This window comes from Gastrolobium bilobum, unplaced genomic scaffold (genome assembly GCF_033153095.1).
Source record: "Gastrolobium bilobum isolate Gb01-03AN ecotype WA unplaced genomic scaffold, APGP_CSIRO_Gbil_v1 utg25931, whole genome shotgun sequence".
In the NCBI taxonomy this organism is placed as follows: domain Eukaryota; kingdom Viridiplantae; phylum Streptophyta; class Magnoliopsida; order Fabales; family Fabaceae; genus Gastrolobium; species Gastrolobium bilobum.
Window position 1 is genome coordinate 241,555 of NW_026896971.1, and position 24,281 is coordinate 265,835.

Sequence of the window (24,281 nt, forward strand, 5' to 3'; positions counted from 1 at the left end):
CATAGGGATAGAGGACAAGGCAACATACTCATCTGGCTTGAGGTGGGGAATATACCAGAAATCGAGAAGGTAGATATTGCTCTTCGTCTTCATAATAGAGATTAATGTAAATATTTGTAGCCAGTTTGACAAGAGCATCAGTATCTCCAATCCAAACACCTTCGCCGTTCTTAATGGCATCCACCTTGTTAAACCTTCTATGAGAAATAGTGGATGAGTGCTAATGTCTGATGTTTCTGTCTCCATACTTAAGCCATTTACTCCTGGATCTCTGAAACTAGGAGAGTTCCTCCCGGATTAGAATGATCTTTAACTCCTTCCAGGGGGAATTTTGCAGTAACCAAAGGCTAAAGTCATCACTATGGAGAGCTTCTCATCTATACCCATCAGCCTCACATGGAGTATCCTTTTCTTCTCAAGGTATTAGAAAAAGCAATGTCTCCTTGCATAATATGGATTTTGAACATTCATGATCTGGATATGAATGAGTCGAATTACTTATCCTTCGATCTATTAGTGAACTATCTCTCCAGGGATTGTGAAAGATGTTCCACTAGAAATATTCTTGTTATTGTTTCGACTCATATTCCCGAAAAAGTAGATCCCGCTCTAATAGCTCTGAATAAATTAAATACATGTATTAAGATACGATGGCTTCTTATTCCACAACAATGAAAGCACTTTTTCACTCTTTCATATACTCAGGGATTTCACTTGGAAACGAAAATGTTCCATACGAAAAATAGTTTGATGCCATTCAGAAGCTTTATCCTGGAAAGTGTTGCAAGCCTCAATCCAGTGATTATCTTTATCCCATCAATTATGAATTATGTCCCTAAAGCCCTCAACTGTGAGCCAGCCACAAGGAATTTAAAGGGCTTAACATCAGTATGGTAAGTTCTAGGCTTTTCATTCATCAACATAATGGGCCTGTGATCAAAATTATAAAAAGGCAGGTTAGTCAAAATATAGTCAGGCCATGAGATATTCCAAGGCCCATCAACACAAGCCATGTTTATTCTTTGCTGGAGGTTACCCCACCGCCAATTAAATTTGGGCCCCTTGAAACCCACATCCTCGACATCTCACTCATAAAGGGTTGTACGCATATGATCCATGCTTCTACCACTGGCTTCGGCATCCCCTGACTTCTCATCAGTATAGAGGACATAATTAAAGTCACCGATCATAATCCAGGGGTCCAGAGGATCATGATGGAGGTTAGGAAGCTCGTTCTAGATAATTCTTCTATCGTTATTCCTCAGGTTGGCGTAGATAAAAGTCACCAGTTCTGACTTGTTGCATTGACGATAGAGAATTCTCGTATGAATGAATTGATGATAGGATTGGAGGATATGGATATCCACATCACTATCATCCCAAAATAACCAAATTCCACCAGAAAAGCCAACTGTTTCTTGCCTATAATAATTAGAAAAACCAAGTTTCTTACAAAGGCTATTAGCTTTTTTTACCTTTCATTATAGTTTCAAGAAGAGTCAGGATATTAATCCTAAAATTCTGTTTCAGGTCTTTGATGAGGGAACAAAAGCCTCTTTTTCTCCCCTTCCCCCGCAATTCTAAGATACTATAATCATAAAAAAATCAAACAGATGAAAGGGATCGACCAAAAGGACGGAGAAACATTAGCTTAAATAGACTCGGGTGCCCCACCACAACCAACAAGGCTTGATCAAAAGCATCTTTATCTTGAATTTTGGGCAATCTACCCATCAAGGTCAATGCATCAGAGATGTTTTCTGTTCCTGCACCTTGTTGCATGACACGTCCATTCTCTTGTCCATCCACTTGCATATTTGAATTGGGGTTGCATTCTTTCTGGCCCAATTTGTTTTACTGCGTGTCGGGACTTGGAATAATATTTTAAGCTATGTTGGGCCTAAGTAGAATGGATTCAGCTTTGTCCGGCCCAACACATTTCCCTTTGTCAAGGGAGCTTTTCATATTGACTTTTCTGCAAGGGAGATTTGTCCTTTTGCTAGAAGAGTGACCAACATTCCCACCTTTTCCTTGTTGGCTATTCGGTCCTACCTTTTTTCGGGCAACCACTCTCTCGTACCCTGACGCAGCATCAGAGCACTTTTGTTCCTTGGTGTAACACCCTGTGTGCACTCGGTGTATTAACATACGAATGGTAATGGCGCAGCTATTTAAATGTGGAAGCTAACTTTTTAAAACATTCAATTATGATGTAATTATTATTAACCAAGTTGGTTATTAAATCCCTTTTCAAAACATTGCCTGTATGTAATTGCAACAAAACAAACTAAACTGAATAACCTCATTAATATATATGTGTATCTAATCACAGAACTACAACACGTAGCCCGGACAATATCCTGATAAAATTATTCAACTCAAATCTAAAATATCAAAACATAGTCAATGCAGCATGGACAACCCCCATGCTCACCAAATAAGGCTACAAAGCCCAAAAAAGTCTCAGCTCAATAAACCATAAAATGAAACTAAAACATAAGCAGCATCCAATCATATCAACATAAGCATGTAAACAACAATCAACTAAGCTCCAGTCTCCTGCCGCCCGAGGTCTCAACCCCCGAGGTACCTGAGCCTGAAAATGTTCCCCAAACGTGGGGTGAGATCTCTAAAAAAAAATCTCAGTACGACAAGGGGTCCTCAAGGACTCTTCCGCCCCAAGCTCACTTACAAGTATAATATAAGTTCAAAAATAGTATTTTCAATGCATGTTCATGTTAAAGCATTTAAATCATGACAGTATAATCTCTTGCACAACTAGTCAAATACTACAAATCATTAATCATGTGATGTATGCAAATGCGGTTTGACTGGCCAGGGAACAAGATAGGGTTTATACACGTCTGCGACCTATCTAAACATAAGAGCCGCAGTCTTATGCCATACACACCGAGTTGCTGTCTGATTGTATAAGTAATCACATCAATTTCATACATTACATGTCTTACACACCAGAGTCGCAGTCTGATTGTGTAAGTAATCAACATCACTTTCATACATTACCTCGACAGTTAATTTAACACATCTCAGGCATATATCAATGCATATTTCATCTTTCATAAAAGCATACATGCATATAAACCACCCTCCCTTGGAGGTCGGTGGAACAAGCAACAGATCAATCCGAGGACACGAAAGCTTACTTGTCAAGTAGTATACTCAAGCTAAAATCCAAACAGCAGTCCACAAATCACAAAACAACAGGATCAAGGTCTGTTTATAACATAAATATCATCAATATTCATGCTCTATAATTTCATGTCAAAAAGAATACGTTTTCTTTCTCATTTTTGCTTACTGCACGCTTTCCTCAAAGCCTTAAGCATTAAACCACGTTTACTCTTTTTAAAACTTTAATTGCAAATCCTTACCGAAAATTCTAATATTTGAATATGTTAAACTAGACATCTCCAACTTTACAACGACATATTATACGTCTCAATCGGAGTTGTATAACTCCGGTTATGTTTTATGCAAAGTGACTGCTGCAACTGGAATTTCCAGCAAACAAAGTGCGAATTCAAAATGACACTACGATTAAACCACTTATCCAATGGCTACGAAATTTTACGAATTTGTAGCCCTATGTGTTATCTTCACATAGGTCCAAATGGAACTTAATTTGGAGCTCTGTAGCTTAAGATATAGAATTTTTACTAAAGAAATATCGGGATATCGATATCCGAATGTCATTTTGGTATATCAATATCCGGATATTTCTGGAGGAATATCCGGATATCAATATCCGGATATCATATCCGGATATCAATATCCGGATATTGGTTTTTCAATATCGGGATATTTTGCGACAGCCTTCAAAACATGCATTTTCTCAAGAGTTTTTCCTACAAGGTTCAAATTTTAACACTTTCAGACCTTCAAGCATGCATTTTTATACCCTTATTGGTTCATGATCATGTTAGTTACTTAAACCACTCATTAACATGCCAAGACTCAACCTTTAAACAAGAAAAACTCATGATCAAGGTAAGAAACATACCCAAGGCTTCAAAACAAAAGTAAATGGTGCTCTTGGAGCTCTCTCACCAGCCTCAAGGTTCAGACTGCACAAGGACAAGAAAATGGCATACAAGACTTAATTTTTCTTCACAAAGGTTACCACTTGGAACTCCCCACAACCAAAGGAATGACTCCCACAACACCCAAACTCAGAGACAGCCCCCACACTCCAAAGTCGGCAACTACAACACACCCAAGCAAGGACCTTTCAGCCTCCAAGTGACCTCTTTCAAGTTGTAGCAAGGTTGGCTAACTCAAAGAAGAAGAAATGATGAAGAAGGTTGGGTTTTTGAGGGAAGGGTGGCAAAAACAACACAAGGAGCTCATGGCAGCCATCAAAGTCAGAAAACTCTACGTAGGAACAAAGGGAATTAACCTAGGTCTTTGTGCCAATGGTTATTTATAGTCTTATTAACTCTAACCACACTGTATTAGCACCAATAGCTATGCTTATCATTTTAATATCAAACTTTGGATTCTGAACCTAGCCATTTTTCCAGGATTTTTCATATTTTTATTTTATTTTTCGCAGTACTTTTTCGGTACGCATTTTTACTTAGCCAGTATCAGTTCACACACCAGTTCTCATTATTCCGACTTGAAACTTGTTTTACTTGTCCTACATATTATTCTAGGAATATTCATGTATTTATTATAATTTTTCGAGATACTTCATCGGTACACATTTATACCGTGGAGCAGAACCGGTATCCGCACTTTTCGTCAGAAAAACGACTTTCAACATTAATACTCACTTACCATAATTATTTAAACCTTCTCATAATTATTAAGGTCAATTATGGAATTATCTCATTAATCTCATAATTTATTATTTAAATTCCTAAATTAACGGTGCAGGTTCTTACTTTCACCCCACCTTTTTAGAATTTTGTCCGCAAAATTAGAAACACACATGTCCCGAAACTCAGGTTATTGCCGGAGAAGCTCGTCCTCTCGCTCCAAAGTGCACTCCTCAGGAGTTATTCCCGTCCAAGATCGAGAATCTTGAGTCGTCTGACGGGAGTCTTTAAGTTCTCCTGAACCTCCACATCATCCGGTTGCACCACGTGCGAAGGATCCGCTACGTACTTTCAAAGCTGAGACACGTGAAACACGTCGTGAATGTTGGTCAAGTTCGGAGGCAAGGCAAGCCGGTAGGCAACATGCCCTACCCTACCAAGAATCTGGTATGAACCTATGAATCTTGGGCTAAGCTTCCTCACTCCGAGAGCCTGACCAACACCGGTGTCAGGTGAAAGTCTCACGAACACGTGCTCACCCTCACTGAACTCCAGTGGTCGATGATTAATATCATAATAGCTCTTCTGGCGATTCTGCGCCTACTTCAGCTTCTCTCTGATCATCTGGATTTGCTGGGCAGTATCTTGGACAAAGTCCAGACCAAATAACTCCTTATCTCCAACCTCAGACCAACAGGTAGGAGTCCGACACCTCCTACCATACAATGCCTCATAGGGTTCCATGCCCAGGCTAGCATGAAAATTGTTGTTGTACAAAAACTCAACCAATGGCAGGTACCTATCCCATACTGAACCCTGCTCCAAAGTGCAAGCCCTCAACATGTCCTCCAAGGTCTGGATGGTCCGCTCAGTCTGTCTATCAGTCTGAGGGTGATAGGCTGTACTCAATCTCAACTGAGTCCTAAAAGCTCCCAGCAGCGCCTCCTAGAATTTAGATGTGAACTTCTGGTCCCTATCACTGATGATACTCTCGAGCACCCCGTGAAGCCTCACGATCTCGCGAACATAAAGTCTGGTCAACTGCTCAGTAGTGAAGCTCACCTTTACTGGAAGAAAGTGGGCAGACTTCGTCAATATGTCCACTATGACCCAGATAGAGTCACAACCAGTCTGAGTCTTAGGCAAACCCACCACGAAGTCCATGGAAATGCTCTCCCCTTTCCACTGCGGTATCTCAAGAGGTTGAAGCTTACCAGACGACTTCTGGTGTTCAAACTTCACCTTCTGGCATATAAGACACACCAACTTCATTCCAAGACACACCATCTTGGTTCCTAACATAATCAAAGCACTCTCCTTGCACCTGCGCCTCTTTGATCTTTTCCATCAGCTCATTCTCAACTCTGACGGTTTTCATCTCGAGAAGTGCACCCCCAACATAGAGGTCACTGATAGATCTCAAAACTTCAATAACCTCAAAATCTTCATTCGATTCTCTGGGATCGCCAGTCACTTCATCAATAGAGATGACCTGACTTCACATACTCTACTCCTCACAATAACTCGGGTGAGTTTAGGTCCTATTCCATGACTCTAGCCTCGACTTGACATACAATTTAATAAATCATATTCTCAAAGAGAATCACATTCCTTTCACAATACGACATCATAATCATGTTCATTTCAAACAATACATGTTAGTTAACATGCTACTTCACACAGTAACGTACCTTAGTTCACGTACACCTGCAAAATTTCCAATTCAAATAACATAATAATTAAATATTCTATGCAACATCATACCTCAATCTATATGGCATCTGCAAAATCGGAATTCAATAAAGGATGGTACAACATCGATGTATTAACACAGTACATGACATTTACTTCATGCTTAGTACTATTCATGGTGTTAACAGATCAACTACATATAAAACATATCAATACACTACATATTAAACTAGAGACATGGAGACTACTCGACCCACAAAACTAACTGTACATTCACTTGCCTCGCATATACCAGATCGTGCGTGGCCTTGCCACAAGATCCAAGTGTTACACACTTAAATTCCTTAAAGAGAATTTCACATTTTCAAACAAAGCACCATCACAATTTGGTAATGGCGTGAGATATCTTACCTTCCATGCCTAACTTTGGCATATCACTCTTAGTATATTTTACTCATCCCACCCACTTGGTGGTTGTAGAGTATAAACTCATATTTCAAGTCTCTTAATGCATTATCATAGCGTGAGGCAACTAAAATTGATTGATATGTGCACCTCGTGCACCTGAACCACCCAATGAGTCAACTCAAATCGGTGCCCTCATAGGAATTCCAAGAGTCAACACTCCTAGAATGCAATCCCCAAAGGAAGCCCATGATATAGATTATCGGCCAAAGAACAATTAGGCATAACAGCCTCCTGTATATCTCGTACACAAGGACCACTCAATGAATCACACATCAACTGAGCGTCTGACGGTATAGTTAAATTAAGGGGAATAGTTAAATTAAACAAACTTTCTTTTCCAATTTAAAGGGAATAGTTAAATTAATACTTGGTGCATTAATCCTTGAGAGAACGATCTTTACTTATCTCTTTTATTACTTGAAACGAACGGTATACTTGCCGAGTTCGCAACAAGTTTTTGGTGCCGATGCCAGGGATTAATTACGCCAATTTTATTTTTAACTCTCGATCTTTAAGATTGGATTTTTATTTTTTTATTTTTATTTTTATTTTTTTATTTACTTATTTTTTTATTTCTTTTATTTAATTTTTTATTTTTTTATTTCAGTTTTTATTTATTTATTTATTTTTTAAAAAAATTTATTAACAAAAAATTTGTTATTTTTTTTTTATTTTTACCAATTTGATTTCTCTCTTTTATGCGAGGTAAAGTTAACCGTGAAACCTTACAATTTGATCCAGAAATTGAAAAGACTGCAAAGATGAATCAAAAACTAACCAAGCTAAGGAAACAAGAGAAATCCTCGAGTTCAGAGCCAAAAGCAGAACTCGAAATGGCAGCACCTAATCCACCACCGGATGAAGAATTGATGGAGTCAATCCTGGCTCAATTGTTCATAAGGCCAAATTCTAGTATCGTCAGACCACTAATTAATGCTAACAATTTTGATATCAATCCAACACTGATCTCCTTGGTGGAGAAATCCATTTGGTGGGGAAGATTATGAAGACCCTCATGATTTCATTTACAGATTTATAAGAATCTGTGATACAACCAAGCATCATGGGGTGTCAGATGATGCAATTAGACTCCGGTTGTTCCCTTTTGTTGTAACAGGGAGAACTTTGAGATGGTTGGATAGACAAGCCCCCAACAACATCAGAACATAAGATGAACTGGCGGCCAAGTTCTTCGCTGAGCACTTTTCCATGGAGAAATACAACAAGTTGGTTAATGAAATTACCAACATCACTCAATAGCCAGAAGAAACTTTGTGTGCAGCTTGGACCAGATTCCAAAAACTGATCAGGAAGTGCCCCCAGTATGACTTGTCGGACGGAAAGAAAGTCAGAGTCTTCTACAATGGGATAACACCTAAGTTTAGAATGATTGTCAATGGTGCAGCTGGTGGAACCATAGGGAAGAAGACAACAGTTCAAACCTTGGAACTGATCGACAACATGGCAAGGAATGAGAACGCATCAACGACAGTTCAACCAGTTCAACCAAGACAGGGAATTCTGCAATTGGGAAACAATGATGCATCGCTAGATGAACAAAAGATCTTATCTCAACAGATAGCCAGTTTGAATGCTAAGTTGGACAAGATGCAACTTTCTTCAGCTCAAGTTAATTCAGTTAATTGTGAGTATTGCAAAAGAGTGTACGACACCAACGAATGCCCAACACTTGTAGGAGCTGATTCCTTCCAAGTTAATGGAGTCTGGTATGCTCCAAGACCACAACAGAATTTCCAGAGAAATTAGAACAATGCTCCAGGAAACAACTTCTAAAGGAGAATTCAAGGGGGAGGTTTGGATTACAAATCCAACAATTATTTACAACCTTCTCCTATTCCACATAAGGAGCCATCCGAATTGGAAAAACTTGTGGAGACCATGGCTTCAACCACCAATGCTTCATTCAAGAGACAATATCAAATTTCAAGACTCAAGAAGCATTGATCAAGAATCAGGAAGCTTCAATCCGAAATCTTGAAACTCAGATTGGACAGTTGGCCAAGCAATTGAATGAAAGAGCTCGGGGAACAATGCCTAGTGTAGTGACACTGTGATTAATCCAAGAGAGCATTGTAATCCCATCACTACTAAAAGCGAGGATCTAGAAAAAGATGGAGTTGAAGCTTCTACAGGCAAGAATGAGCAAAGTCAAGAAGGCAAGGAAAAAGCAAAAGAACAACCTCCAGTAGTTCAAAAGAAGCAATGAGATTTCTCACGTTTTGAAAAACCTCCATATCCCATGATGAGCAAGCAACAGGAACAAAGAAAGCAATTGTCTAACTTTTTTAGATATTTTTAAGAAATTGCAAATTAACATTCCTTTTGCAGAAGCTCTGAAGAAAAAGCCTTCGTATGCTAAGTTCTTGAAGGAGACAATATCAAAGAATCGGAAGCTCACAGAGGATGAACATGTTACACTAACAGAGGAGTGCAGTGCAATCATACAGAAAAACTTCCCTCCAAAGTTGAAGGATCCAGGGAGCTTCAGTATTCCATGCACCATTGGCAAGACGACTATAGAGCAAGTCTTATGTGATCTTGGTGCCAGCATAAATGTGATGCCCCTCACCCTGATGAAGAAGCTGGGAATTGATGAAGTCAAGCCAATAAGGATGAATGTTCAACTCGCTGACCGCTCAACAAAGCAAGCACATGGTATTGTTGAAGATGTGCTCGTCAAGTTAAACAAATTTCTAATTCCTATTGATTTTGTTATTCTTGACATTGATGAAGATGCCAGTGTGCCTATCATCTTTGGAAGGCCATTCCTAGCAACCTCAAGAGCGCTAATCGATGTACCTAAGGGTTAATTGATAATGCGCGTGGATGGAGAACAAGCAACATTCAAGGTACTTACAGATAAAGCTCTATTTCCTGCATCTCAACCTAAAGATCATGTCAACGACATTGCGGAGAAAAAAGTTGAGGAAGGGAACAAGAAGGAATTCCATCATCAGCATGAAGAAAGCAAGCCAAATGTTAAGATGAAAAAGCTCAAGAGTAAGGAAAAACTTGTGAAAACTAAGTTTAAAGTTCTTGAGAAACCTCATCCTCACCCACGTGCATATGATCATGGAAGGACACAATACTGGACCAAGAAGATTGGGTCATCAATGGTAGCGTGCTTCCAACCACCGTAATCACAAGGGGTACGTCAGGCTCGTGATGTTAAACAAGAGCTAATTGGGAGGCAACCCAATAGTCATTTTTATATTTTTATTGTATTCATTTTATTTTGATTAGGCTAGTTTATTGGTGAATTAATAATCATATGAAAAATTTTTAAATTTGGGAATTTGAGCTATCAGCGGCATAAGAAAAAAAGACACAGTAAGTCCGCGCTAAAAGCCCCAGGACGGCGCTTTCAGCGCCAGCATCCCTCGAAATATTCGCGCTTACAGTGCCAGGATAGTGCCAGAGGGTCAAACTCTTACAGTAGCTCTGCGCTAACAGCGCGAACTCCACGCTGTCAGCGCCAGTGTCCTCATCATTTACCTTGACTTTAGTAATTTTATTTTGAGGTTTTGAGTATTTTGTTTGGATATTTTGTTTTGGTTATGTCTCTTCTTACACTCTACTGTTATGATTATTCTGTTTGATGTTTAACAAGTGTATGTGTTCCACCTACGCAGAAGTAGCTTCTCTCACTAGTTTAGTTATAGCTAGGGACAACAAAATTTTAAATCTGGGAATTAGGGCGCATACGCGCTAACTGGGGAATCACACTACGGTGACGTCTAACAGAAAATTTTATGTTAAAAGAGGAGATACTTTAACCTTTCTTTTTATTAATTTTTGCTGTTTTTAATTCAATTTTTTTTATTACACAATTTTTTAGAAAAAAAATAAAAATAAAAACAAAAAAATAGTGAATCCCTGAACAAGCATCCCTAAATTGTGCAAAACGTTTACTCTGTAATTACATAGATTCAATCATAAGAAGCATTTGTGATATCTGTGGAGCATCAATTTATTGTTATAATTTGAGTGTTATGATTGCTCATTTGTATAACTGCTTTGATGAATTATTTTTAAATAATGCTTGATGTGAAATTTTGAAATTAGATTTTAACTTGAATTTATATCTGTGAGGATTGAGCCTAAATAGTAAAAAACAAATTCAGATAAGCCTCACTGTAGTAGTTTTCTAGAACTTGATCTGTTTCTCTAGCTTGCATGCATTACTGACATGATAAAGGCACGTTTATTCTTGTTAACTTAGAGCCAAATAGCCTACCTAAAAGAATTTTCCATTGTTAAGCCCTTTTGAGCCTAAGACCAATTTATTCAAAAACTTGATGAAAATTACTTAACCAATTTTCCCAACGACACACCTTGAAAGAGATTGAAATACTGATCAAAGAAAAACTCAAGGTACTTCTCAAAAGAAAAGTTAAGTAAGTTGAAAAATGAAAAAGAAAAATGGTTTGCAAAAATGCAGTTCAAAAGAGTAAAGAAAGAAAACATCTGCAAACAAGAAATGAAAAAGAAAAAAGGAAATGAAAAAGGGAATAAGAATCCCAAATTGATGAAAAGTGGCAGAAGTAAAAGATTGAGAAGAAAGTGTTGTAAAAAATCTCAGTATTTCAGTCTCAAATATTAATCAGCCTCTTTCCAAAGATTCTTACCCCCAACCCAGGCCAAGTTATAACCTATCAAAAACCTTTTGATCAGTGTATGCATGTCAAATGAGTTTCTCAATCTTAGGAATTTGAGAATATGATCAAGTCTATGGAATTACTACTACACTGATGGAATGAGTGTTAAACCTTCAAACACTAGAGTGATGAGAGTTACATATTTATCCAGTGAGGAACATTCAAGTTATGATCTTAATTTCTTGATAAAACTGAAAAACATTGTTTAGAGTTTTTCAACAATAAAGTTATACATGCATAGCAGTATGATCTCTTAAGATATTTGTGTTCCATGTTTTTCTCTCCACAGAATTCATCCTTGCTTCTATCTTTGATCTAATACATTACTGAGGACAGTAACATTCAAATCTGGGAATTGTTTGATATGCCTCCAGCATATATATGATTTTAAGCCAGAAAGAGAAAGAATCTTGATCAATCTTAAATAAAAAGGGCTAGAATTATTATTAAATTGATAAATTTTAATCAAATATCTTGTCATTGATTTTCTTATGATTTTGTAGGAAAATAGGACAAAAAGAAGCTCAAATTGGAGGCACGCAATTATTTTAAAACTTGATTCAGACTGTATCAAAGGAGATTGGACCAGGATATACGATGAAGATTCGATCAAGATTTCTACACAAGGGAACAAAGTCTATAAGTAGAGACTCAGACCTCAGAAGAAACAATCTTTGGCTGGAGAGAATTCTTGGAGGCCCACGCTGGAGATCAGGATTCCGACGGAGTTGAAGAACGAAGACCATTGTTCCTTCATCTTCTTCTTCTTCTTTTTCTTTATTGTTTTCATGAATACTTTTTATTTCTTTAATTTGTTAGAGTCAGCTATGTCTGGCTAGTTTCTTTTTGTAGTTGAGATCACAGACCCAATGTGAATCCTTTATATTTCCTATACTGTTTTTTTAAGTTAATTAGTTAGTTTATTTATTCTTCATGTGTTAATTTTTCCATATCCTGTTTAGAACTGATCCCACTAAATTATAGGGCTTTGAGGGTTAGGGCTCACAATAGACATATTAGGGTTTTAATCTGGACAGGGTAAAATAACAATTTGTGCATAATCTAGACATAGGCTTACAAAGATTGCAGACTTTTAATTCATTTGCTTAATGCTCAATTCAAGAGGGATTACTAGGACACTAGGATTCTAATTGGGTTAAAGGGTTGAAATCACTAAGACATTAGGGTTCAACTATTTTATAGGAAAATAATGAATTGTCTGAGGAAACGAATTAGTTAATTATAAAATACAATATAGGAATATAGAGGAGGATCAGTGGTGAAGTGCATCATGGCTACAGTCTTTTTACAATTTTTTCATAACTTATATTTTCTTGACATTCTTGATCTTTTCTTGCATACTTTTTAAATATTATTGTTTTTAAATTTTTGTTTTTAAAGTTCCAACAATCAATCACTTTCACAAATCAAACAAACTTTCTTTTCCAACTTAAGGGGAATAGTTAAATTAATACTTGGTGCATTAATCCTCGAGGGAACGATCTTTACTTATCACTTTTATTACTTGAAACGTACGGTATACTTGCCGAGTTCGCAACAACAATCATTACACAATTTTTCATTAATCAATCCATGCCAAGGATGATCTCCAAATTAGCCATAGGTAAACCAATTAGGTCCACCGAGTACTCTCGGCCATCCAACTGAAACACAACATCACAGTGCACAGATGAAGTATCACACTTCTCCCCGGTGGCGGTAATAACCCACAAAGGTGGAGAAAGCACAGAAATGGGCAACTTAAGCCCCACAACAATCGGGTTTGCAGTGAAGGAATGTGTGGCCCCGAAATCAAACAACACATCTACGTCACAACCACCAATAGAAACAGTACCTCTCACAAGGTTCTGAGCTCTATCCGACTGCTGGCGGTCTAAGGTATACACTTGGCCCGTGGCTGGTGGTGCAGTAGGTGGTGCGGTAAAAGGTACTGAAATCATCTGAAGTGGTGTAGCTTGGGCAACTGCAACCCGAGCAACTGATGCATAGCAATCCTTGGCTAGATGGCCACTCTTCCCACACTTGTAACAAAGTAGCTCACCAGTGGCATAACGTCCCACATGCTCTTTTTCGCATCCTGCACATCTAGGAGTAGAAGGAGGTCTAGCAAAACCCCTCTACGGTGTAGAAGTTCTTTTGAATTTTTTGAACGGTTGTCTGGCTTGCAACTATTTTCCTTTGCCTTTTGCCGTCATACCTGTTGTCCCTCCCATGATAGGAATCACTAATTTCTTTTTTTCTCAGATATCTTGGCCTTTTTAGCCTTGCTGACCACACACATATCCTCTATATCGCGACACTGCTGAATCAATGTGCCAAAGTTTCTAGATGCAACTCTAGCTTCCTGTCTGTTATCTCCTCATTCATACCTCTACGGGACTTGGAAGCCAAACACTAGGTGTAGGTCTAACAGTCCAAAAATGTGCAAATTTGATTAGCTCATTGAACTTAGCCAGATACCCGTCCACTGTCATTGAGCCCTATATTAGGCGCTCAAACTCTCCTTACTTGTGCTCCATGACATCATATGGGAAATAATTCCCCAGAAATAGCTCCTCAAAGAATGGCCAAGTAATAATCCGGCCCTGCATCTCGTACGCTTGAGAGGTGTTCACCCACCACTCATGTGCATCTCCCTCTAGCATGTAAGTAGCAACCAACTGCTTCTGTGGGTCGGTACACTACATAACTCTGAAGATCTTATCCAAAGACCGGAGCCATCTAGCAGCAACTATTGGATAATAGGATCCATCAAATGAAGGTGGCTTATGCTTGCGGAAGGCATTAAGTCAGCGATCCATGGTCTCTTGATCTTATACTGGCTCATAGTAGGGATGCATCATGCCCGTAAGGTGACTCACACCCTCCATTTGGCTCAAACCGTCGTCATCAGGAGTGTGTATCCCTCCTCCTCCATTCACATCCTAGTGATGAGGTGGTGGCGGTGGCGATGGAGGTGGTGGTGGAGGAAATTGGCCATCATTACGACCAATCCTCATCTCCTCCAACATGACCCTCATCATGGTCATGTTCGCAAGTCGGTTTGCCTCAAGCATGTTCTCAGTTGCTTTCCTATTCGCATCTCTCACGGTATCCAACATAGCCTGGTTGGTCGCTCTAATGGCCTCCTGATCGACTTGTCTAGCCGCCTGCATCTCAGCTAATGCAGTCAGGATTGGATCAAGATGACCCTCGTTCGTCTCCCGAATTCTCTTAGGAGGTGCCATAACTCTGCACATATTACACAAAGGATGACTTGATCAGGCCCTCACAATATGGTCACTCACGCATTATCATATCAAGACCTAAAAGAAACTCACTAGGTAGATCACACAACAAGGCATCTTACGTTCAAGCATGCCTTATTAGGTGTGTTATACTATTTTTACAGTTAGGTTACCAACTTTCTCTTATTACATGCATCAAGGTTCATTCTTCTCTATAAAAACTAAGGAACAAAGGTGTAGAAGGTACCCAAGGCTCTGTAAACAGAAAATGGAGTGTCTTTGAGGTTGGAAATCCACTCTTTGCTTCCACCAAGCACTGTACACAAAAATGGAGTGATGCAAATCACTCCTCTCACCACTAAGAGCTTCCAATCAAGCTTGATATTGGCTCCAACTTTAAAAACTCAAAAGACTCACTCTCACCTCCCTAAAACAGCAACAAGAATGTTCCAAGAAGGGATCTTTATGCCTCAAGATGGTTACTTTCAAGTTGTATCAATGGTTGATCCACTCAAGAAAGAAGAAAAATTGTGTATCGAGGTGTTCTTGAAGGGGAAGTGATAAGAGCTATGCAAAGGGTTCATGGCAGCCATGAAGGAAATGAAGACACAACGTAGACTTGTAGAATCTGACCTATAGGAACATTAGTTCTAATAGCTCTACTAATTATTTTTCTTCCAAATTTTATTTTCTTAACCTAGACATTTTTCTAGTTAAATATTTTTATTATAATTTTTGGAACACTTCACCGGTATGCATTTATACCGCAAAGCAAAATCGATATTCACACTTTTCGTCAGAAAAGAGATTTAATCATTATTCAACCTTCTAAATAATTATCCTATCATAATTATGCTTAATCTTTATCAAATCCATGTTCCAGCATCGATAATGTTATTTTATTAATTATTTAATGAAGCAGGTTCTTACACTGGGTGAATAGAACTCAAGAGGGAGTCCAGGGATTCTCACCCAAACTGCCATCTTCTTTACCGTTTCATCATAGGGGTCAAAGAAGGGCTGCCACCTCTGAACCATAACATAGTGGTCTGTCACAATCCATGGGCCTTCATGGAGGACATGTCGATAGTCAACTTCTTCTTGGAATTTGATTAAAAGGTGCCGGTTATCAAGGTCAATCAGCTCATAGGCATTCTGGAGTTCCCAAATCTTTTGCAGTTTCGCCATCAGGAAGAAACCACCAATCTTTTTCACTAAGAGCTTAACGATTAGAGTTCTATTCCATTTCTTGCAATCCTCTTTATTTTAACTAAGAGAGAAATGGTAAGTGGGGCAGAGAGGGTCAATCCCCCCTCCTTTTCAGTATCTTCCCACATTTCCTCTTCCTCTTCTTCTCTTTTCTATTTGGTAATCCAATCTTCATCCTCGCTGCCGGAGTCGTTGAAATCCCCGTTCAGTCCGAGCAACTTGTCCTAATAGAATATTACCTTCCTGCTACTCACCGAAGACTAGTTCGATTCATCTGCTGCCAACATTACATCATTTGGGACCTCAACTTGAATATCCTTGTTCTGTGCTTCTCCCTCGAGGTTAACCTCCTCCTGTGTTACCTCTTCCGTAGGTTGTTCAGTGTCTCCATCTCCTTTCGGCTTCTTCACGCTCCTGTTGCCGAGTTCTTCAAGTTTAGTGGTGGAACTCCTCCCCGCCATAAAGGGAAGAGAAAAACAAAGGTGGGGCAAAGATGCAAAGAAACTTCTCTATAATTTCTTTTTAACTTTTGTGATGGCACAATTTTTGATATGAGATAATTATCTAATTTAAAATGAGATAATTATTTCCCAAAAATTTGTAGAAACAGTGACCAAATTGCCACTGTTCCCCATCTTATTTCCCTAAATGTCATGCCAACAGTGTTATTTCCCCATTTGCCATGTGGACAAGTTCGCTGGGCACTATAGCGAACTCGGTGTGCTGATGTTTCACGTTCCTAGTGGACACCAAGGTCGCTGGTGTTAGTAGCGAACTTTGCAGCAATTAATGCTCTGCACGTTCCCACCTGCCAAGCCACATGGCTTGCATGCAACGAAGGTCACTGCCCACAGCATCAAATTACGTGTAACGGCTAGCATGCCACGTGGCTGACATGCACCAAGTTTGCTTGGGTGGGCAGCGAACTTGGTGCAACAGCTATTTTTCACCACCCTATATAAACCCCCCCTCCCCCCATTTTCGCCAACCCAATTCCTCTCACTCACTCTCACTATAATCTTTCTAATTTTTCTTTCTCTGTCATTTCATTTAACTTTCTACATTTAAGGTTAGTAATTTATGAAGTTAATTTTTTTACATCTTTTTAGTGTTATTTAAATATTGTTAATTATTATATATAGGATGAAACATTAAGTTAGAAGACAAGATTGTGACAATGGCTTAGGATATGCATGTTAATGTTATTAGGTTTAGTATTTTATATTAATGTATTATTTAATAATATTAATTGTTTGATATTATTTATAGGGTTTAAATTTAGGTTATAAGTTATTTACATCAATGTTGTTAAATTTACCAATTAACTTTTTTAAATTATGCAATTATTAGTAATATTAATTGAATATTAATTGTGCCATATTGTTTAATCAATGTATTAAATAAATTGTTCCTTATGCATTATTTATTTATAGGTTGAAATCTAGGTTAGAGAATTTTTATATTAGTATTGTTAAATTTTGTATTTAATAATTTATTGATTATGCAATAATTAATAATATTGAATTAAATAACATTATTTAGTTATAGTATTGAAAAATAGGTTAGAAAATTTTGACATTGGCTTAGAATATGTATGTTAATGTTATTAGGTGTAGTATTTTATATTAATGTATTATTTAATAATATTAATTATTCGATATTATTTATAGGGTTTAAATTTAGGTTATAAATTGTTTATATTAATGTTGTTAATTTACCAATTAATTTTTTTTAATTATGAAATTATTAGTAATATTAATTGTGCCATATTGTTTAATCAATGTATTAAATAAATTGTTCCTTATGCAATATTTATTTATAGGTTGAAATCTAGGTTAGAAAATTTTTATATTAATGATGTTAAATTTTGTATTTAATAATTTATTGATTATGCAGTAATTAATAATATTGAATTAAATAACATTATTTAGTAATAGGATTGAAAAATAGGTTAGAAAATTTTGACATTGGCTTAGAATATGTATGTTAATGTTATTAGGTGTAGTATTTTATATTAATGTATTATTTAAAAATATTAATTATTCGATATTATTTATAGGGTTTAAATTTAGGTTATAAATTGTTTATATTAATGTTGTTAATTTACCAATTAATTTTTTTTAATTATGCAATTATTAGTAATATTAATTGAATATTAATTGTGCCATATATTTTAGTTAATGTATTCAATAAATTGTTCTTTATGCATTATTTAATTATAGGTTGAAATCTAGGTTAGAAAATTTTTAAGTTCATGTTGTTAAATTTTGTATTTAAAGAATTCTTGATTATGCAATAATTAATAATATTGAATTAAATAACATTATTTAGTTATAGGAGTGAAAATAGGTTAGAAAATTTTGGACATTAATCTTGTTAAATTATTATATTTTATTATTTTTTATTATGCAATTCTTAATAATATTAAATTAAATAACATTATTTTGTTATAGGGTTGAAAATATAGTGTAGAATATTAATTGTGTTATATTATTTATTGATTATGCAATATTATTGTGAACACCCAATTTTGTCCCAAATATTTAAAAATGACAAAAAAAAAATCTAAACTTTAAACATTTATTTTCTTAAAAAAAAAGATTTAAAAAAAAGGGAAATTAAAATAGAAAATATTTCTTTTTATAATTTGTAATTAGCTGTTATTAAAAAAAAAGAAAAAAAAAGAAAACAAAAGCAAATTCTGCACAGGACGCATGCAAAGTAGAAGTAGACAAAGGGTAAAAAAAAAAACAAAAGGACGGTTGAGGAAGAGTGTAGCATGCTGAAAATGACTTTGTCCCCCACTGTTGAAGAAAAAAACAAAGGAGTTTAATGCTACCAAACAAAGGTATACCAAAGAGAGACAAACATTTGAAACCTACAGAAAGCACCTTGAAGAACAAATACCAAAGAGGATGGGTCAATGCTATCTCTCTGCACAAAGGAATAGCAGCATGCCTGACCAATGGGATGGAGTAGAGGAGAATCAAACGTTAGGCAAACACAAAAAAACCATGTTGATGAGGGACTATATAAACAAAGGGGAGCTTCAGCGAAAAAGAAGAGGGGTAAATAGAAAAGAACAAGGAGGACTTCACTGCACGGTGGTCACCAACAGTGAACCATTCACCATTGTTGTAAAACCTCCACACCATAGCCTCCATCGCACCTCTGCTGCCAAGAGTTGCATAAGTCTTGCCATCACCGTAACCGAGAAGAGTCACTGCAAGTGGTCGTCAGCCATCACAAAAGACCTTATAGCCTTTACCACCGCCAAACTTCACTTTGTCTTTGTTAACAATCGACTGCATACCACCAAGGCTCAACCTTTCTGTCAGACTCCTCCATATCACAAACTAGAGACATCCCTCCATTCGCAGTGGTCTCAAACTCAGGTTCTTCAATCCGTTTGTCTTTCTTTTTTTTATCCTCGCACCCATATGAATATCATCTTCCTGTATCCTTTTACTGTTTGATCTGTTTACCAGTGCCCAAAAAAAAAACAAAAACAAATCATTCTTTTATTCGAAATATGTATGCATTTGTCGGTTGGTTTTTACGTTTCTACTTTCAATGTTTGGTAACCGACAGCCCTTCTTTCATTAGTTTGTAATAGCACGAATGGGGTATTGTGGTTTTGCTTAGTTTAGTTATTTTTATTATTATTTTTTATTTTAGCAATACATGTTAGTACCGTTTTTTTATTCAATGCTATAGTTTCTGTAGGTGACCTGCTCTTTCAGTGACTTAGGCTCACCGGTCATGATTTTTCAAGTTTACTTTATAGATATGGCTAAGGCATAGATATAATAGTGATAATATAAAAAGTAAACCTACTATGCCATTTAAAAAGTAAAAAAAAAAAATAAAATAAAATTAGATTCAGTTTTCAAAAGTTAGGCGTCGTTTCTTTGTCATATACAATAAAAGACGAAAAACTAGAAAACCGAAGAAACGTAATAAAGAATAACACATTTATTATCTCTAGTTTCTTATCTCATTATCAATTGCAAATGTTGCATATGACGTGAACATAAGAAAATCCTCCTTGAAATAAAATCGCAATGGTGAATTGAAACTTAAACGTTTTTACATTATCATGACAAAAAAATAAAAAAGATAGAAATGTGATGTTTATGGATTTTCTTTTAAACAGAAAAATAATATTAATCAGTTCAGATTACTTGGGGTATATGGGTTTCACAATTAATCAAATATCAAATAAAATGGAATTAGCTGAGCCGTGACGGTTTGTTAACTCCACATATTTTATTTTGACTCATTTTAGCCGTGACGGCTTGGTGATTCGAAATTCATTAAAATTATCATATATTGTTTTTTATATTAATTTAACCTTAAGATCATTAAAAGGGGGTAATTTAGCCGCGATGGCTTGTCGATCCTATGCGTTCGTTCATGATCATTTTAACCGTGACGGTTTGGTGATTCAGAGTTTATTCAAATTCATCACAAAATTCGTTTTAATGAAAATAATCGCATAAAATTTATTTTTTTAGAAAAAAAGGGGTAATTTAGCCGTGACGGCTTGTCAACCCTGAGTGTGATCGGAATTATTTTAGCTGTGACAGCTTGGTAATCCGAAATTTCTAAATTTAAAATCAAAAATAATCAACGTGCAAACATGTTTTTTTAAGAACGACGTAGCTTTGAATTCCTCACTGCACCTGAGGATACGTCGGAGCGGAACTCTTTCCGTCAAGCTAAAATAAAATTATATATTTTAGTCTTCATTCTTTTTAAATATTCGTATAAGGGATAAAATAAATATTTTTAAAAGCTATTAATAATTCGCACAATTGATTTAAGGTAACCGTTTTTAAACGGATGTGTCAGGGGTGTAGTGGAATTAAGTTTCCACCCTTCCCTGCGCATAATTAGACTCCCGAACCTTTGATCTATAATTTTAAAGACCAGTTTGCAATAAAAGGTTTTCCAATTTTTCCAAAGTAAATAAAATTGGTGGCGACTCCATTTATTTTAATTCTTTAAATTTCGGGTCGTTACAGATGGCGACTCCGCTGGGGAATTTAGAGAGTCAAGCCTGTTTTAATTATTTGTACAAATTCGTAATAGCTTTTATATATTTGCTTTACTTCCTTTTCGTTTATTATGTTGTTTATCTTTGTTGTTATGTTTTGACATCTATGAGGATTGGGTTCAACTTTAGAAAATATGATTTTTGTATTGTTGTACGCTTGTTCTTCAATTGTTTTGCAGATTGGGTAGTTTTAGATTTATGTGAAGGTTTGTATGCTCCCTCCACACACAACACCTACACGTTGATCACACACTATGAGTGGGGCCCTATACCCGGGTTTGAGTGAAACATAAGATAGGCTAGAGGTTGTGTAGTGGTAGCCATTTTGGATGTACGTCCTGTTTGGTTATTGCGAAAACCTCATCTAGAGTGTAACTCTTTCATTGTGCACCACATCTGTTAGTTCAACTATCGTTGTGGTCAACACTTTGAATTGAGATCTTAGCTCTAGAGACCAAAATTGTTAGGATCATAGAACTACCTTACGAGAGTTTGTCACTTGATAGAACAACCTATTGATTTATAAAACTAAAGTCATCCAGTTTAGGATTAACCACTTTAGGACATCAAGGGAGCGTATTTCCTTCTCACTCTTTACTTCCATTCTTGCATCATTCAGCATTTTTAGCATCTCACATTGCCCATTTTGAACTCTTCCAGGGAACTTTGTTAGAGAAACGTTGATTTCCAGAGCTTGATTGTGAGTATCATTGATGGAAAATAGTATGGGATCACATCACGAGGAGGTGATACCACCCACATTGAAAAAGACTTTGCACCTGAAAGCAAAGAAGCCTGATACTGAAAGTTTGAAGGTTTTGGGTCGAACGTTGAAGAAAACACAACGTCTTACTCTTGCTAGGAAATATGGGGAAATTCTAGATCTATTAGAAGTTGATGTGCAAGTAGATGCAATCACTGCGGTTGCTCAGTTTTATGACACACCTTTGAGATGTTTCACTTTCCGAGATTTCCAATTGGCACCTACTTTGGAAGAATTTGAGCAAATTCTTGGCTTATCATTAGAAGATTTTGAGAAGCCATACCGCTACTTGGGGCACTACCCTTCTATGCATGCTATTGCTGACGTCTTAAAAGTTCCTGAGAAAAGCTTGCAAAAAAAAAGACAAAATAGAAATGGGACCGATGGATTTTCAAGGAAGTACCTGGAGGAGCACCTTCGTCACTTAGCTGAAATTGAAGACTGGGAGGCTTTCATTGATGTGCTAGCTCTCACCATTTATGGTATCCTCATGTTCCCAAATGTTGACGAGTTCGTGGACTTCGCAGCTATAGATGTCTTCTTTGCTCGCAAGTTTAGAGGTGAAAATCCTGTTCCTGCCATTCTTGCTGATGTCTACTATACTCTAAATTTTTGTTATGAGAAGAAGGGCAAAAGAATTTTGTGTTGTTTACCAATGTTATTCATATGGCTCACTGCCCATGTCTTCAAAAGAGGATACGAGATCTTATACCCCATCACTGAGTTTCAAAGATATCAGTTAAAGGCTAAAAGTGGTCATGAATGGACTCAAATTTTAGCACGATTGGATGAAAAAAGTGTCCGATGGTATCCTCGATGGGTTGAAAGAGAAACTTTGATCTACCAATGCGGTGATTTCCCTAATGTGCCTCTCATGGGTACCCGAGGGTGTATCAATTACAACCCATCCTTGTCACAACGACAACTCGGTTATCCTATGAGAAGAGCTCCCACGGAAGACATGATAGCTCCTTTCATTCTTTATGATATGAGCTCTGCACGTAATGAGTTACTTAAAAGAGTTCGAGATGCCTGGGATAAGGTCATTCGAAAAGGAAAGGAGTTGAGGATTAAGAGTTGTGGAGTCCAAGATAGCTATCAGCAGTGGGTTAGGTGTCGAGCACAAGAAGTAAAGCTACCATTCCAAGTTTTGACATTCACCACAAATGTTGAATCATCAATGTCTGCCTCCCACGACAGTGAAGAGATAAGAGAAATACAAGAAAAACTGATGAGGGTCGAAGAAGAGAGGAAGAAGATAGAAGAAGAGCTTAAGGGAGCTAGACAAAAGTGTGAGGCCTTGGAGCGAGAAAATAAGAGGAAAAATCATGCCCTTGAGGAAGCTGATAAAAGAGCCAAGATCGAGGAAAATTATGTGCTAAAAACTAAGGGGTGCCTTCGTGCAGCAAACAAGGAGTTAAGCCTTCGAAGACAAGAAAGAGATGAGGCTATTGCTAAAAGCACTCAACTTGAAGAATTACTAAGAAATTCTAATGCAGAGCACAAAGAATCAAAGAGGCAAATGGAAGAGATGATGGGGCTAATGGAGATGAGAGTTGTAGAATATGAAGACAGGCTAAAAAGAGAAAAACAATGTACAGAGAAAGTGATTGCGATGTACCAAGACTCGATTCGAAGAGAGCAAGAAGAAGTACGAAGGCTAACTGATTCCATCGGAGGGCAAGATGAAACCATCGATGCATATAGGCATGAAGTGGTGTTCTGGATGACTCGCTTTTCCAAATTGGCTGAGCTCGCTAATGATGCAATTGAAGACATCCCGGATAAGTTGGGAATGGCAGAGGCACTGGTGAACCCCCTCACTACTCCTGTGGAGATTCAAGACTTCATTGAGTATTGTAGAAATTATATTATTAAAATGAAACAGATTATTATCAGGCGAATGTAAAAGCAATGTATCCCTCTGAGACACTTGTACTATGCCATGGTTTGTAATGAAGACATTTTGTTTGCTACCCGTTTGTGATCTTGTACTGACATTTAATGGGACCTAGTACTTTCGAACGTGACGTTCCGGGGAACGGTCCTAACAAAAACGATCAATGATACTCACGTCAGACTTACACGCATCAACGATTCTCCGACAAACTTGAAACATTAGCATTATTATTCATTATATTATTTTTAATTTTTTTTTCAAATTTAATTAATATCACTTGCAGAAATCATATAAGATTCAAACATTGCGCGACCAAAGAAAGGTAATACCAATCAAACCCGAGTTCATAATACCAGATCTCGGACCAGAATGGCAGCAAGCGATCAAGATGGGAGGAACATAAGTCGACGTACTGCACGAAAATGGCAATATGGTCCAAGGATGAGAATTTCCTTGTTAGTTTCTTCCATGAGAGTTTGGTT

At 37.1% G+C, this 24,281-nt stretch overlaps 3 protein-coding genes across 3 annotated transcripts; 2 read left to right on the forward strand and 1 right to left on the reverse strand.

Annotated features, from left to right (window-relative positions):
• The first annotated feature begins 8,327 nt into the window (after positions 1–8,327).
• On the forward strand, positions 8,328–9,772 carry LOC133303110 (uncharacterized). The gene is made up of 4 exons (XM_061502975.1): positions 8,328–8,668; positions 9,006–9,118; positions 9,291–9,617; positions 9,696–9,772. Exons 1-4 carry the CDS (start codon positions 8,328–8,330, stop codon positions 9,770–9,772), a joined length of 858 nt encoding a protein of 285 aa, XP_061358959.1.
• A 3,434-nt stretch (positions 9,773–13,206) lies between these two features.
• Positions 13,207–13,854, reverse strand: LOC133303111 (uncharacterized). The gene is made up of 2 exons (XM_061502977.1): positions 13,839–13,854; positions 13,207–13,718 (listed from the first exon to the last, which is right to left on the reverse strand). Exons 1-2 carry the CDS (start codon positions 13,852–13,854, stop codon positions 13,207–13,209), a joined length of 528 nt encoding a protein of 175 aa, XP_061358961.1.
• Positions 13,855–21,861: 8,007 nt separating this feature from the next.
• LOC133303112 (uncharacterized) lies at positions 21,862–23,808 on the forward strand. Its single transcript, XM_061502978.1, has one exon. The coding sequence runs from the start codon at positions 21,862–21,864 to the stop codon at positions 23,806–23,808; it is 1,947 nt and encodes a 648-aa protein (XP_061358962.1).
• Positions 23,809–24,281: the final 473 nt, after the last annotated feature.